The 14,995-nt window shown below is 37.2% G+C and overlaps 1 protein-coding gene across 1 annotated transcript in view; it reads right to left on the bottom strand.

Moving 5' to 3' along the window:
* Window positions 1-7,514: 7,514 nt before the first annotated feature.
* LOC113073651 (adenosine kinase-like) overlaps window positions 7,515-14,995 on the bottom strand; it is a 40,837-nt gene continuing 33,356 nt past the window's right edge. Inside the window, exon 3 of the mRNA XM_026246471.1 lies at window positions 7,515-7,788. Coding sequence (XP_026102256.1) covers window positions 7,531-7,788 — 258 coding nt within the window. The 3' untranslated portion in view covers window positions 7,515-7,530. The remainder of the gene's footprint in view (window positions 7,789-14,995) is intronic.

Genomic DNA, 14,995 nt, shown 5'->3' with positions numbered 1-14,995 from the left:
ACAGCAAAAAAAAAAAAAAAACACCCCCGTCCAGGGCACATGATATCTCCCTCAATGACAGCCCTATTAGCACACAGTACGTTCCGATCCTTTCAAAGCCTGCCATTGTCCGCACTTCAGTGCAGGAATGCAAGTTAGCACATAAACAAGGTTGTGGGAATAGCTAAAGCTATTGCATGATTAACACAGGATAACGGTAAATATAGAGACCACGCACACACACACGCAAGGCCACAGAGTTCCAGACTGGTCTGTCACACACACATATACAGATGAAGAATGACGTGATGCTTCAGATGAGTCAACGACACTTGTTCGATGTAGTCATCCTCAGGGGAATGTCCACAAACAGGATAACAAAACCTGCTGGAGGAGCTGAAACGGCGCAAAAACAATAGATTTCTCGCTAAATTTAGACAGGTTACATCATAAATCATTGCTATTCTTACATCATGACTATTACTTAATCCCTTGTCATTAAAAAGCAAGGAACTTCCTTTTTCTTTTGTTTGAACTCTTGACAATAAACTGCAGACCGCTTACAACTCTCAAGCAACGTCGTAAATTTGCCAATTAAAACGAAATGGATATTTTACAATATTAATCAGTTTACAATACCTTCAATCATGGCTAACCCAATCAGAATTTAGAACCATAACCACCTGTTTTATGAATCGACTTGTACGATGGTGTCAGTTGAACTGAATGGTGAAGGATAATAGTGAAGTCACTAATGAGAGGCACTTCAGTGCAGACAACAGAAGTACCCCGCACAAGAGAAAATCAATACGAGACATACATTCACAGATGTGTGTGTGTCAGAAATGACCGTGAAACCCTTCTGTTACCCAAAATGACTGATGTGTAGGGCGTCAGAGCGGGTTGGTGTTAAACTTTCCCAAATCATCCTGGCAACAACCAGCTGACATCCTACACTCAACTCCACACTGACAGAAATACACTGGGCTCGGTGGCAGCTATTGATCGGCCCTCAACACAATAGCGTCTCTTCCATCCATCATCACTCTGCGTCTCTAAAGAGAGCCAGGCGCCTATTAAAGGCAGTGCCGGCCCGGGTTCACTCTCACCCTCAAATCTGTGTTATGGAACTCCCCATCAAGCTGAAAATGGCTTCTGTGGCTCAATGTGAGGGATATTCTGGGGAAAGCCTCCTGAGTCCTCCGATTATAGTGGTTAGCTCATCTTCCCTATTGTGACCCTATCTGATCCAGCAGCGACACATACAAGACCACAGCTATCATCCCGGAGATATAAAAAACGACTAGCATGGACTATAAATCTACAGAAGTATTTGTGTTTTATGTAAAGAGTACACACTAAACAGACATTTATGAGGCTTTTTCTATATTTTTTTTAATGAAATAAAGATAATAATGTTACCCAGGACCACAAAACGGTCTTAAGTAGCATGGCTATATTTGTAGAAATAGACAACAACACATTGTATGGGGCAAAATTATCGATTTTTCTTTTATGCCAAAAATCATTGGGACATTAAGTAAGGATCGTGCTCCATGAAGATATTGTGTAAATTTCCTACAGTAAATATATCAAAACTTAATTTTTGATTAGTAATGTGCATGGCTAAGGACTTAATTTGGACAACGTTTAAGGCAATTTTCTTCATTTAGACTTTTTTTTGCACCCTTAGACACCAGATTTTCAAATAGTTACATCGCGGCTAAATATTCTCATATCCTAACAAACCATACATCAATGGAAAGCTTATTTATTCAACTTTCAGATTAAAAAATTACCCTTATGACTGGTTTTATCATCCAGGGTCATATAATAATATTTCTTATATTAATATAAGTTATTACAACAACAACAACAACTATAAATAATAGTTATAAAACCAAAACAATCTATCTTAACTTAATCTTTTACTAATAACTTAACTTGCTTAACAGGATTATTTTAGGCTTTTAAATATAAATTATTATTATTATTTTTATGACCTTTCCAATATTTTGTGATTACTGCATGAAGAAATGTAAAAAAAAAAAAAAAAAAAAAAATCAGTTTCATTGAGGTCAATTCCCTAATAAATCATCATAAAAAAAATTAAACAACAAAAAGATTTTCATTGCCACATTGGTTACTTTATCAAGATTGGAAGAATTTACTATTATTACTATAATATTACTACTAATAACTCTAATTACTAATACTAATATGAATGCTAATAGTTATATAATAATAATTTTTTCACTTTTTTTGGCAGTATGGTTTTTGAGAAAAAAAACAAAAAATGTTGGTACCGTTTTGTTAGCATCTCTTGCTCCCTGAGAGCAAATCACTTGTCCTAGCAGCACTCCTAACTGTCTCTCCACACAGCGATGTCTTGCAGGTCATTGTGTAGAGGTCGAGAGAAGACAGACGGCTGTAATTGAGTGCAGTGAGTGATACAGTAAAGCACTCGCCTGACAGCATCCAGCTCCAGCATTGTTTTAATTACCTCACCTTGCATCTCTCTCTCTCTCTCTCTGCCTGTCCCTCTTTCCTTCTGCTCTGAATTCAGACAGCTGTTTCCCAACTACTTAAAAACATTTTTTTGCTAACCATGAAAAACATCACCAAATGTTTTAGGAAGACTTCTAAGCATCTCAGAGGGGGCCTGCCACGGTTCAGAGCTCTGGAAATGTCCGTGTTTGATTGTCAACAAGATTTTTAGAACTTGACATCTGTCTCTCAATATTTGTGTGTGTGCGTGCAGCTGTCTGAATCAGCTGGGAGATGGAGGCCCAATGTCAGGCATATCCCTCATCGCCTCGGGCTTCCTGCATGAACTGTCCGTCACCTACAAAAAATCAGCGGGGGAGGACACACACTCCAGCACAAGAAAATATATCACTGTACTGTAGATATGCAAACATGCACGTATCCTTCCACAAAGAAAGTACAGTGGTTGCTATCAATGGATAAGTCTAGATGTAGAGCCCCAGACAGAGTCATAATTAGGCCCTGATGGATTTTTGATGTTTTCCTCATTTTCTGTCCTGATTTTGGGAAAGAAAACTTTGGAATAGATTTGCTTACTTAAATATGGTAAACAGTCTTAAATAGACTGGAGAGTACTGCAGTTATTGGTAGTATAAAGTAGAATAACACTGGCTAAAATATTGACTTAAAAATATCTTGGGAATTTTGTAGAATTCTGCCAATGCAACGAATTTAACAGTGCAATAAACAAGAAGGTAATATTGAGTAAATTAGATTTTAGATCAAATGTCGGAAGATACTTTGGGCCAGATTCACTAACAGCTTGCGCCAGTGCAAAATATCTTCTGGCATTACAATAGTACTGTTAGGATTTATTAAAGATGCGTAGTGCATAGTGAAGAATTAGCGCTCAAAAGGCATGCGCCCGACCTTATTGAATATGCATTTATAGGAGTTTCCCTTTTAAGCACAAACTTCATGGGAAGAGAGTATTAAACTGAATCATGCAATGTGATTTACTAACATTTGCGCTTGTCAAATTACTGCTATTTGTGCGATTATTTAATGCCCCCCCAAAAAGCATGTCTTAAACTAAACTAAACTGTCTTAAAGTAGATCAACCGCACCTGATGAACATCGGCTCTGCTTCTTTGCGACTATGTTAATTTGTGCTGCGCTTGGTATATTGTGTTGGTCCATATGTAAATTAGATACTGCGTCTGTGTTTATTAATTTGCATGTTGTCAGTATATCACCTGGAGTTGCGCTCTTGTGCCAATTTGCCCTGTTTAGGAAATCTGGTCCTTTGCCTATTTTTGCTCAGCCAATGAAAATTAGGGATGCACCAATATTAAAATTATGTCTGAAAAACAATAAAATAGTGGCAATAAAAAAAGCCAGAAAGAAAGAAAAAAGAAGCTAAAAGTGAATTTGGGCATTTTAAAATAAAAAACATACAGTGTGAAAAATGTATATTTATTTTGAGATTTGCTAAGGATTATATTTAACAGTTAAATGTTATTAGTATTTTTAAAGATTAACACATTTTTAAACAGCAAGCATGATGTTTGCACAAGTAATAGATGAGCATTGACAATTAAACATACTATATTGGTTGATATTGTTAAATAATTAAAACGTAATATTATCTGATAAGTGATATATGGTACTAACATATTCTGTATCCCTAATGAAAACAATTCCAAGTGAAGCTTAAACAACTGTAAAAACAGTCTGACTGGAATGTGCAAACAATGACATGAGAAGTCAGACCAAAAGTGAAACTTCTCTACTGTTGGATATTAGTGCCTCTCAGCCAATCAGACTGGAGGACTGGTGCTAACTGTTTTAGAAGAATGATTCACATGCCACACACAGGCAAACAAGGAGGCTTCTGATGCAAAGTCCAAGATCATCTGTTCTGGGGCATGTCAAAAGCGTCCAATTTCCTTGTCTGTCTTTTGGGACATGAATAACATTATTTAAAAGTCAGCGTTAGACAGAAGGCCTTTGGGTAGATCTTCACAATGAGTCAACTCTTCCAAGTTCTCGTCTTGCTCCTCCCTCCCTCGATTCTCGCTCGTTCTCTCCCTCTCCCATAAGCAGCAGCGGAGCGATTTCAATCATTTCGTAACCTCCCAGCAATCATGGCTTTAACTCCCCTGTTATTTAAAACAATCTGAGCTCTGAGCGCGAGTTAATCACTGCTTATACAACATCAGTCAGGGTTATTCATTCTGTTCCAATTAATCATGCCATTTATCTACATTGTATGAGCCTTCTGCTCAACAAATTCATCTGTAATGACACAGACAATTCACATTGTTGAATTTTATCATGTATGTGGCAAACGGTGGGCAAATTGCTGGAGATTACATGCAAGTTTGTGTACGCGCCGCTGTGTGCGCCCAATTCGGCGAGCATAAATTCAGCGCCATCTGGTTTTGGCTCTTTACTGCACAGCTCTCTCACTTAATTAACTGGAGGCCATTACATTTCCTGAAATGTTTCACTTTCTCTGGTTTATGTCATGCAGGCAGGCAGGAGGGGAGCAGGGAAGGACTCAATTAGACCAACGCCGCTCCCTGGATATTACACACTTGGTGTGTGCCAGTTAAGGGGGCGTGAGGCTGGTGCAGGGCCTGGACGTCTCTCGCTGCGCCTACCCTGTCAGCACAGATAAAGGCCTGCCTGTCTGCGTTAGATCCCGCCCACACACACGCATTCAGACAAGCTCCAGCTGCCAAAACACTTCAAACCAACCAGCAGAGAGTTAGGCGTACATAAAGACTAACACGCATTAATACTGCCCAACAAAGACTGCAGCTACATGCCACGTATGTGCTATTTAATTAGCCTGAGAAACAGCAAGATTGTGGCTGTCAGTTTAACCGGAACTCAAGCAGCTCTATAAATAGTCTAGGTTAAGAGAATCTGAATTTGCCCAGCATCAGTGTTTAATTTCCTGGTTGGGCTGTTTGACAGTAAACAGTATAACGCAACACTTGAAATCGGTCGAGATTTAAATTGTGGCAGACATTTATACGGATATCCGTGGGCAGGATTGCTTTATGTAATTTCTACACAATAGAAACAAAGAAATGTGAAAGTACACTGCCAACACTTGGCTCAAAATGAGTACGAACTTCACATTTTGAATATAAATTCAAATGGTGTGTGTGCAGAATGTATTACTTATTTTAAAAAGTTTCCAATGTGATTCGTCCAATCAGAAATCAAAGATCGGTCACATGACTTTGCACATTTTTTATTTGGATATTGGTGCGGAATCCCTTTTTGTGTCATTAGTTTATGACTCAAGTGCAACAGAAATCAGCCACTTATTATTATTATTATTATTATTTTAATTTCTGTCAATCTGTCGAAGTTCTGAATAAATGGAAAGAAATTTACGCACCCTTTCATATACTACAATTCATATTTTACTTTTTAAAAAACAGTCTCCCATGTTTACCTATGGCTGCATGACTTACAGCAAAACTGTAATATAAATATTATATTTATAGTAATTTATATTATAATTTAAAACGACTGTTTTCTACTGGAATATAAATTCAAATGTAATTTATTCCTGTGATGCAACAAAATTTGCAGCAGTCATTACTGTCATGTAATTACAGTCTTTAGTGTTACGTGATCCTTCAGAAATCATTCTAATATACTGATTTGGTAGTCAAACATTTTGTATTATTTTTAACACCGTAAACAGACATGCTGATTAATATTTGCATGGAAACTGTCAGTTAAAACAATGAATCATTTTTTTTTTCAGAATTTTCTGATAAATACACATTTTAAAAAACAACACCACTTACTTGGAATTAGGGCTGTGCGATTAATCGTAATCGAAATAAAATCGCGATTTGAGTTTGCGCGATTTCTAAATCGCTTTATAGCACGATTTGTCGCCGGCCCGACCTCCCGCAGTATGTTATCTGAACCAATCAGGATGCAGCGCACCTAAGGGGAGCGCGAGAACAGAGCAGACTGGGCATATGCCTAACTCCAGGTTCACACACTCTGTCTGTGATGCATAGCCTTTTTTTTTTTTTTTCAAGCCCATGTTAACGGATCAAAACGTTCACACTGCATGCAGTAAAAAGATGAGAACAGAAAAGGTTATAAATAGAAAGGTGCGAAAAGATTTAATATCTTGCACATGAGCACAGAGAGAGTTGTGAGTGCACAGGACACAGGTTGAGTGAGAGGAGGCACGTTTTAAGGCAGCGTGTATCTGAGCCTTATACAGTCTATGATTTGAGCACGCGCTTCTGGTTTTGTTAACAGAGCAAAGGAAATCTGCATGCGAGTGGATAGATTCGCACTCGTGCATTATTTTAATGTGCTTTCGCGTTACAATAATGCACTCTTGTTGCTGCTTCTGAACCACGTACACGTAACTTACTGTATACGCACTGCAGACAGAGTACGAGTGAACCTTGGGCAATAAATATATTGGGCAAAACATATAACACCTGAGGCACTGCTACAGTGAGCTTTATGACCAAATGCATGGCCAAAAAAAAAAAAAAAAAAAACATCCCTGAACACAGGTTTTATTTTATTTTTTTATTATAATTTTTTGCCATATGTCTAGATTTTGTTTGACATCTTTACTTGGTGATTATTTCGACTTAAGTTTGTTCTAGAGACATGTTACAACTTTTTAATAAAGCTATCATTGGTTTTCTTTCGGAAATATGTTTAAAATTTATTCTGAATGCATTTATTACTGTAAAGCATGCCTATGTGTGTCAAAATCGTGATTAAAACCGACATCGCAAAATTGATCAAAAAATAGTGATACGTTTTTTTTTTTGTGCATATCGCACAGCCCTACTTGGAATCATAAATGACAAATCTTTACTGTTACTTTTGATCAATTCAAAGTGCCCTTGATGAATAAAAGGTTACTATAGATGATCTTACTGCACAATCTTATTGGTAAAAACCAACCATGCTTAATATACTGCTACCACGAAGTACATTTTCTCACACCATGGAGTTTTGTGTCATACCGCCAACCCTAACGACAGATAAGTCTTAAATGATGAGACAAGCAACTAAACATGTTAGTAAACACGTAGCTCTTTCACATGTACTTTTATGTGTCCACATAAACATACTCACCGTCTCGTTGCCAAAGAGGATGTCCACATAGGGCATAACCTTCATCAGGGCCTCCTTGAAGAACTCACAGATGAATGGAGCTGACAGATTTAAGCAGAAGATCCTGTTGTTTTCAGAAGCGTGTTTGGCTACCTTCAGGATCGACTCCAAGGATACGGTCAGGAAAAACCCCTTCAGAAGAAAAAAATGACAGTCAAACCTTGTGCAGTTTTTGAGACTTGAGCTGGTTTGAATTATTTTCTGCACATTTATTCCCCAACATAAACTTGAGATTTTGAAGCTGCTTTATCAGTAAATCTCAGCATTACAACAAAGCAGAAAGAAAAAGAAAAAGAAAAGAACATTTTCCTTCTCTAAGTGGAGTAAACAAGGCTAAGCTTGGTATAAAGGAGAGTATGATGAGGCACAAATAGGATTAAGGTTTTAGTAGATGAGAATGAATGATGACAAATAGAGTCCATAATTGCGTTGGTGCTTCCATCAGAGAGCAGAGAGAGTTCACAGAGACAATCCAATACAACAAAGGGCACCTTGGCCCACCTCCTCACACAGGGACAACTGTAAGGTCACACGGCTCTCTGAGGAGCACTTATACATCTCGTTTATGCCTGTGTTGAGGGCTCTCTCTGTGCAAACATAAAAAATGTGCATACAACATTGTTTTTGTGAACCTTCATTTTTTTCCAAACGGGAGAAGCAAAAACCAAAAGGTTTTTGTTAAAGATCAATTAAAACACATCTATTCAGATAAAGTAAATCAAGAGTGTTTTATTATCTCTCTCTATATATATTTTAATTATATATATATAAAAAAAGTGTGAAATAACATTTACTGAGACAGAGTTGGGTAATAACTGATTACATGTAATCTGGACTAAATAATTGCATTCCAAAAATTATGTACTTTTAAATTAGATTCAATTACATTTTAAACAGTGTCCTAAATATATGCAATGGGTCCACACTAGATGTGACGGAATCAAATATCACAGCAAATCAAAAGCATGTGGGGGCGGGCTCTCTCTGGAAGCGCTCCGCATTCACTACAAAAAAAAAAGAAAAGTTTATAATCTAATTCATAAAAATGTAACCTTTTTAACATGAATAAATGTACATACTGAGTGACTGGTACCATCTTTGCAATGGAACACACTCGCTGTTTCATATTGCTTTAATTTATTTTCAAGATCTAAGGTAAACTATCTGTTGTTGCTTTCAGTAAGGCCATGCAATATGATATTCAAACTCACATTAGACACGTTTAACTTGGAATAAACACATAATCACCTGAGATTATCTACTGTCATATAGTTTGTATGGTGTTGAACCACAGTTTAGGAAACCTTGACGTAATATTTAATGCACTTCATGTTAATTACTATGAATAGAATATATTTTCTTACTCTTTGTATTTTTTTTTTTTTGATTAATATGGTACAAGATTACTCCATTTAAAAAAAATTGATTAATGAATTAGGTCAAAAGTAATGTAAAGGTAATCAAAAAGTAGTCTGATTATATTAGCTAATGTGTAATGTAATGGATTACGTTACCAACTACAACTTTTGTCATGTCATTTTTAATCAGTAACGGACTACAATTTGTATATAATCTACTCAGCTCTTACTGGGACAGTGTCCTGGTATAGTAATATAATAGTGTTAGTTGGTAATATAATAATGCTTTATTAAATGTATACAAAAATTTTTTTTTAATGATACAATGATACTTCAATATGTACAATAGAGTAAAAAAATAAAAAGAAAAAAAAGGAAACCCTATTTTGTCAATAAATATTACAAATTAAATATTGAGATAAAATACGATGATATCATTTATGTAATGAAACACTGGGCTCTGTGACAGTATCCAGTATCAGATGGTAATACTATGATAATTCAATATATACCATAAAGCATAAACCTATAATGACCATGCCCAAAATACATGTTCATATCATAATTAGAATTTTTATTTTTCATGAATTGTGATTTGTAAGCTTTCCTAAAACAGTTTGTCAAGTGTATTATTCTCCCAGAGAGGCGATCTGAAGGCATGATGTGATTTTCCCCTTGCTTGCATGGAACGGCCTAAGAGAGCCATTTGAGCCCAGTGTGATGGCTGCTCTCCAGCCTTTGTTCCAGAAGGACAGGAGTGAAAAAAAAACATGCTTGCATCTGATGAAGTGGAAAACAAAGGTCTTGTCTGGACTCTTCTTACCGAGAAACAAGAGAGGCTCCTCAGTTCATTGTGTGAATGAATACAGACCTGGTAAGGAAACACCTTCACGTTTAAACCTGAAACCCTATGCTGGGCCTGTTCCTGCGATACAGTTCTTCTTGCACTGAGAGAATAATTCAGAGATACAGTGCAGGTGAGATTAAGGGGGATAGGAGAACAAGGAGAGAGAGAAAATAGAAAATAGAGAGAGAAACACAATAGAGAGAGTGTGTGAACGAGAGAAAGGTGCCCTGCTAGAGGAGCACTGGCTTTTACTAACGCTCAGAGCACTCCATTAAAACAGATGAGGCTTTTGTAGCTGAGAGTGGAGAGAAGTGACCTTCATGTGTTTAGTGTGACTGTGTCAGCTATTACACCGTTCACACACAGGAATCTGAAAGGCTTGTTCTGCCACCAGTTATTTTGGTATACATTACGCTACCACCACTAACTACAGATGACCACATCTTCACCTATCTGAGATACAGCACAACAGATGACTAGAAACCTGTAATATGACAAAAAAAAAAAAAGCTGAAAATAAAATAAGAAAAGTTTATTGGGGTGGGGTGAAATCATATAAAAAACAAAAACATTACATAAAAAAATACTGTTTTTTTTCTAATTTCTAAATATTGATTCTTTAATTGCATTTAAAATATTTGTTTATTATTACATTACACTATATACTACTAAGTATTTTCATTATAAAATATAAAATGCAATATTTAAATAATTAACTATTAGATCTATTAATATTGAAGGTGAGATATATATATATATATATATATATATATATATATATATATATATATATATATATATATATATATATATATATATATATATATATATATATATATATATATATATATATATATTAAAAAAAATACACAAACATACATATGTTACCCTGGCCCTTAAGTGTCAATTTTTCGAATTTGAGATTTATACATTGTCTGAGAGCTGAATAAACAAGCTTTCCATCAGTGTAAAGTTTGTTGAATCGGACAATATTTGGCCAAGATACAACTATTTGAAAATCTGGAATCTGAGGGTGCAAAAAAAATCTAAATGCTTTGAAAGTTGCCTTTAAAATCTTTCCAAATTAATTCTTAGCAAAGCATATTACTAAGCAAAAATTAAGTTTTGATATATTTACGGCAGGAAATCTATAAAATATCTTCATGGAACATGATCTTTACTTAATGTCCTAATGGTTTTTGGCATAAAAGAAAAATCTATAATTTTGTCCCATACAAATGTTTTTTTTTTGGCTATTGCTTCAAATATACCCCAGTGACTTAAGACTGGTTTTGTGGTCCAGGCTCATACATACATACACACACACACACACACACACACACACACATATATATATATATATATATATATACACACATACACACACACACACACACACACACACAAACACACACAATTAAAATATACACAACTACATTAGTTATTTAATATAACTATAACAATGAACTAATTAATCTATCAACAAATAATTTAGCTGTAAACAACTTGACTTAATGAAAAACATGCCTTTGCCTTTGCGAACCAACATTATGGTGGTTATACTGGCTCAGGCCCAACAGCATCCTGTGCAGCTTCAGATGCTGTCTGTGCAGAGGTAATGGACCATCCGTGTGTACATCTCTCAGCATTACCCCAGTCATTAGCACACCTCAGCTATGATGTGCGAGCATCGTTTGGGAGAATCAGCCCACTGCATTATTGGAACTTTAATGTTGGTGTGTTTGAAGTTGAGAGATGGCCAGAGGGAAGCTGCTTTAATGGACGTGCCGCTCTCCTTCCTCCCTGAACCTGACTCCACCAGCACTGCCACTTCACAGCTTTCTAAGGAGGAACTTTTTGTGCAAGAACAGAGTGCCAGAGCCTGTCATGCCATATCATCCTCCCACTTTCAGAAGTTTTGCAATTCTCTGGACATCCATCTGAATAAAAAGCACACACTCAACATGAAAGGTCACCTGTCACTCAAAGTAGCCTAAACGCACAATGTATCATTTATGAATTACTGCTGTCCGTCACATGGAAATGCATGTATCCAGACGAGTCCATTCGGCAGCAGAAGACACGGGCCCTCTACTCACAAGACATCTGCTCCAGTTTATTAAAGCCCTTCAAAGGGCCGTGTTTAGCATTCTCTATTAAATCTGCATGCTAAACAGCCCTCTCAAGCCCATGTGCTCAGAGAAAGGGAAGCCTGCTGCTGCTGCTTGCTCGGTGCAAGCCAGCTTGAACTTCCCCGTACAAGAGCGAGCCCTTGAGATGAGAATCTTCACCCTTTCACATGTCATACGCAGGTTTTATCTCTGTAAGAGTCCCGCGTGAAGGATCAATACATGGCCTGCTTGGAACAGATTGCACTGACCTGACACCTGGCTATCACAGCAGCCATCTTAAACGAGTAATACACTGCTGCTTCACTTCCCCGGACGGAGTGGATGATTGTCCTGCACCAAAAGGAACAGTGGAGTCTCGTCCGTTGGTTGGTGACTAGCAGATTTGATCAAAAATCTAATTTCATTTGTGACCGAAAATGTAAATTGTGTGGATCATTTACTCATCCTTATTTAATTCCAAACCAGTATGACTTTCTTCTATGGAACATAAAGGAAGAGATACTGAAAAATATCAGTGTTTTTAAGCATACAGTGGAAGTAATGGTAACTAAATATCGTTGGTTTATCTTCAAATATTCTCTTTTGTGTTTAGCAAAAGAAAGACATGCATACAAATTGTTAAACATTTTCATTTTTTTGGGTGAACTATCCATTTAAGACTATGTCAAGAATTATTTATTCATAAATATAATTCCTTTTTAATGGAGATTCTCTTACATTTTACAACATGAATAAACCTTGCCTTCTGATGAAATTATTTAATATTTTAAGAAACTTACTGATTTTGAAACACAGCCAAAAGGGTCTGCAATGTTCCTCTTGTACAATTTACTGTTGTGTTATTTGGATTGCTGGTTTTGTCAATTATTAACAATACAGTATTTTAACATCCGCTTCACAGATTGTTTTAAGAAAAAAGAAACAAAAATAATATTTTCTTAAGAACACCTTGTTTTTATTGAGAGAAATCTTCTCAATGATGATACCTTTGACTTTGGTGGGGGAAAAAACAACATTTAAGAGCTGTTTTGTAAATCACTGCATGAATTGCCTTTTTAATGCTTTTGTTTTGAATTAACAGATCTGAAAAAAATGAATGCCATGTTATTAAACCAAAAATCAGGAGGAGTTTTATGAAGTGTCTCAATTACATCAATTTAACATTAGATAAATCTGTTTTAATAGGAAGACGCTGCAGGATTGAGCATACCAAAGGGATCTGAAGATGTTTGATGTTTGCTGCTCATCTAACCACACTGCAGTCTTCACAGTCCACATCACATCTGGTTTCTTTTTGCCCGTCTTAAGAAACATGTTCTACAGGGCCTTATCTAATATTGCTGCTCAGTCTAATGGCAGACAGCCTGTGACATGAAAGCTCAACAGCTGCCAGCTCTTTTCAAACGCGGTATTCTTTTTCGATTTCTTCCTAGGCCCCATCAAACGTGTCTTTATCCGACTGCGACGCCAAAAGGAAAAGCCTGCGCTTGATTAAAGAATCATTTTATTCTAATGAACACTGAGACAACCATAACAAACATCCAGAGACCGTCAGTGCAAGCGGGCCAAAGTATCACATCGTGATGGACTTAATCTGTGCGTTGATTTCATGTTAAGAGTCCCATTTAAAATAAACACAGCTGATTGCATCGATTAGCAAAATCTCACAGTGGAATCGCATGTCAGGAAAGGAAGAAGTTTATAAATTTAATAATAAATTGAATCACGACGGATTCTCAGTGGACAGGTAAAGGTGAATACAAGTCTAGATACATTTCAAAACCAGATGACTTAACCACCGTCCTCTAGGGAAAGCAAGGCTATTATATTCATCTTCAATAGCTGTGTGAGGGAAAGGGGAGGTCAGTTTTCTGGCGGGCCGACACAGCCTTCAACTATAAAAATGACTGTGTAATGAAATTAGACACTAGAAAAATATGTAATCAGCAATTTAGCAATAATGGCCATAAATAAATAATCAGCACCTTCATTAGCCAGACATGTATCCGAGATGCAGTGCGTGTCGTGACTACCTGATCGCCGGAGTGCTCGCAGACGGCCAGTCCATTAGAGCCATCCGTCCTCACGCACTTCCCACTGCCACTTCAGCAGGAGTGTGTTATTCTGTGAGCCGAGGGGAGGCAGGCCCAGAGCGCTCATTTGTAGCACCACAAGACAGGTCGTAATTACACTCACCCAGCACAAAGGCGATAGCCAGAGAGTCCTGAACCTGACACATTAACCCTATGAGGAGGTTAACCGTGATGGACATCAGAGAGCTAAAAGGAACTGCTGGGTTTAACAATTAGAGTCACAGGATCCCTCAAAAGATCAAAACTTAAAGCCGTCGAGTACACACAACGTACCGAGTACTTAGTGTTCCGAGAGCAAATTTATCTGGGATTTAGCATGGACCCCCCCACCCCAAGAAAAAAGTTGGAGTCCAAAGCCTTGAGGTGCCTCGATCCAATAACAAAATATCTACTGTAGTGAGAGAGAAGACTATCCCGATAAGGTGTTATATGTGCACCGGTGTGTTTTTGTTTGTTTTCCCTTTACTGTTAAAATGTCAGTTTGACAGACTTCAAGATGGGGAGTGGAACGTGCTAGTGCTAAGAAAGCTTAGGAGGGAAAACAAAGTAAACACCTTTCCGTGACTTTTTGAGACACGGACACATTTTTTATGGTGCGACTCCACATGGGAGTGAGTGCATGAGGCAGATTATTTAGCACACAATTAAGAGCTGCTAAAATATGGCAACAGCTCGCCTCTTCTCGCTATCCTGGTATAATTAGATTTTCACCTGCTGTTGAGATACCGAAAAAAACAACACTTGATTCGTTGGACAAGACAAAGAGGCACCTGACGCGCCAGCACTGGATGCATCTCGCTCCTCAGCATGCCGGGAGTTTGCAAGGTAAATTGAAAATGCTGTTGAAAGCTCGCCTGGATGAGTTGCACAGTCTGCTTAACACATTGGTAAAGGGACAGATGCTACTTT

The sequence above is a fragment of the Carassius auratus genome, unplaced genomic scaffold (assembly GCF_003368295.1).
Source record: "Carassius auratus strain Wakin unplaced genomic scaffold, ASM336829v1 scaf_tig00012670, whole genome shotgun sequence".
Lineage (NCBI taxonomy): Eukaryota > Metazoa > Chordata > Actinopteri > Cypriniformes > Cyprinidae > Carassius > Carassius auratus.
Note: the sequence above shows the minus strand (reverse complement) of the source record. Positions and strands in the feature narration are given on the sequence as shown.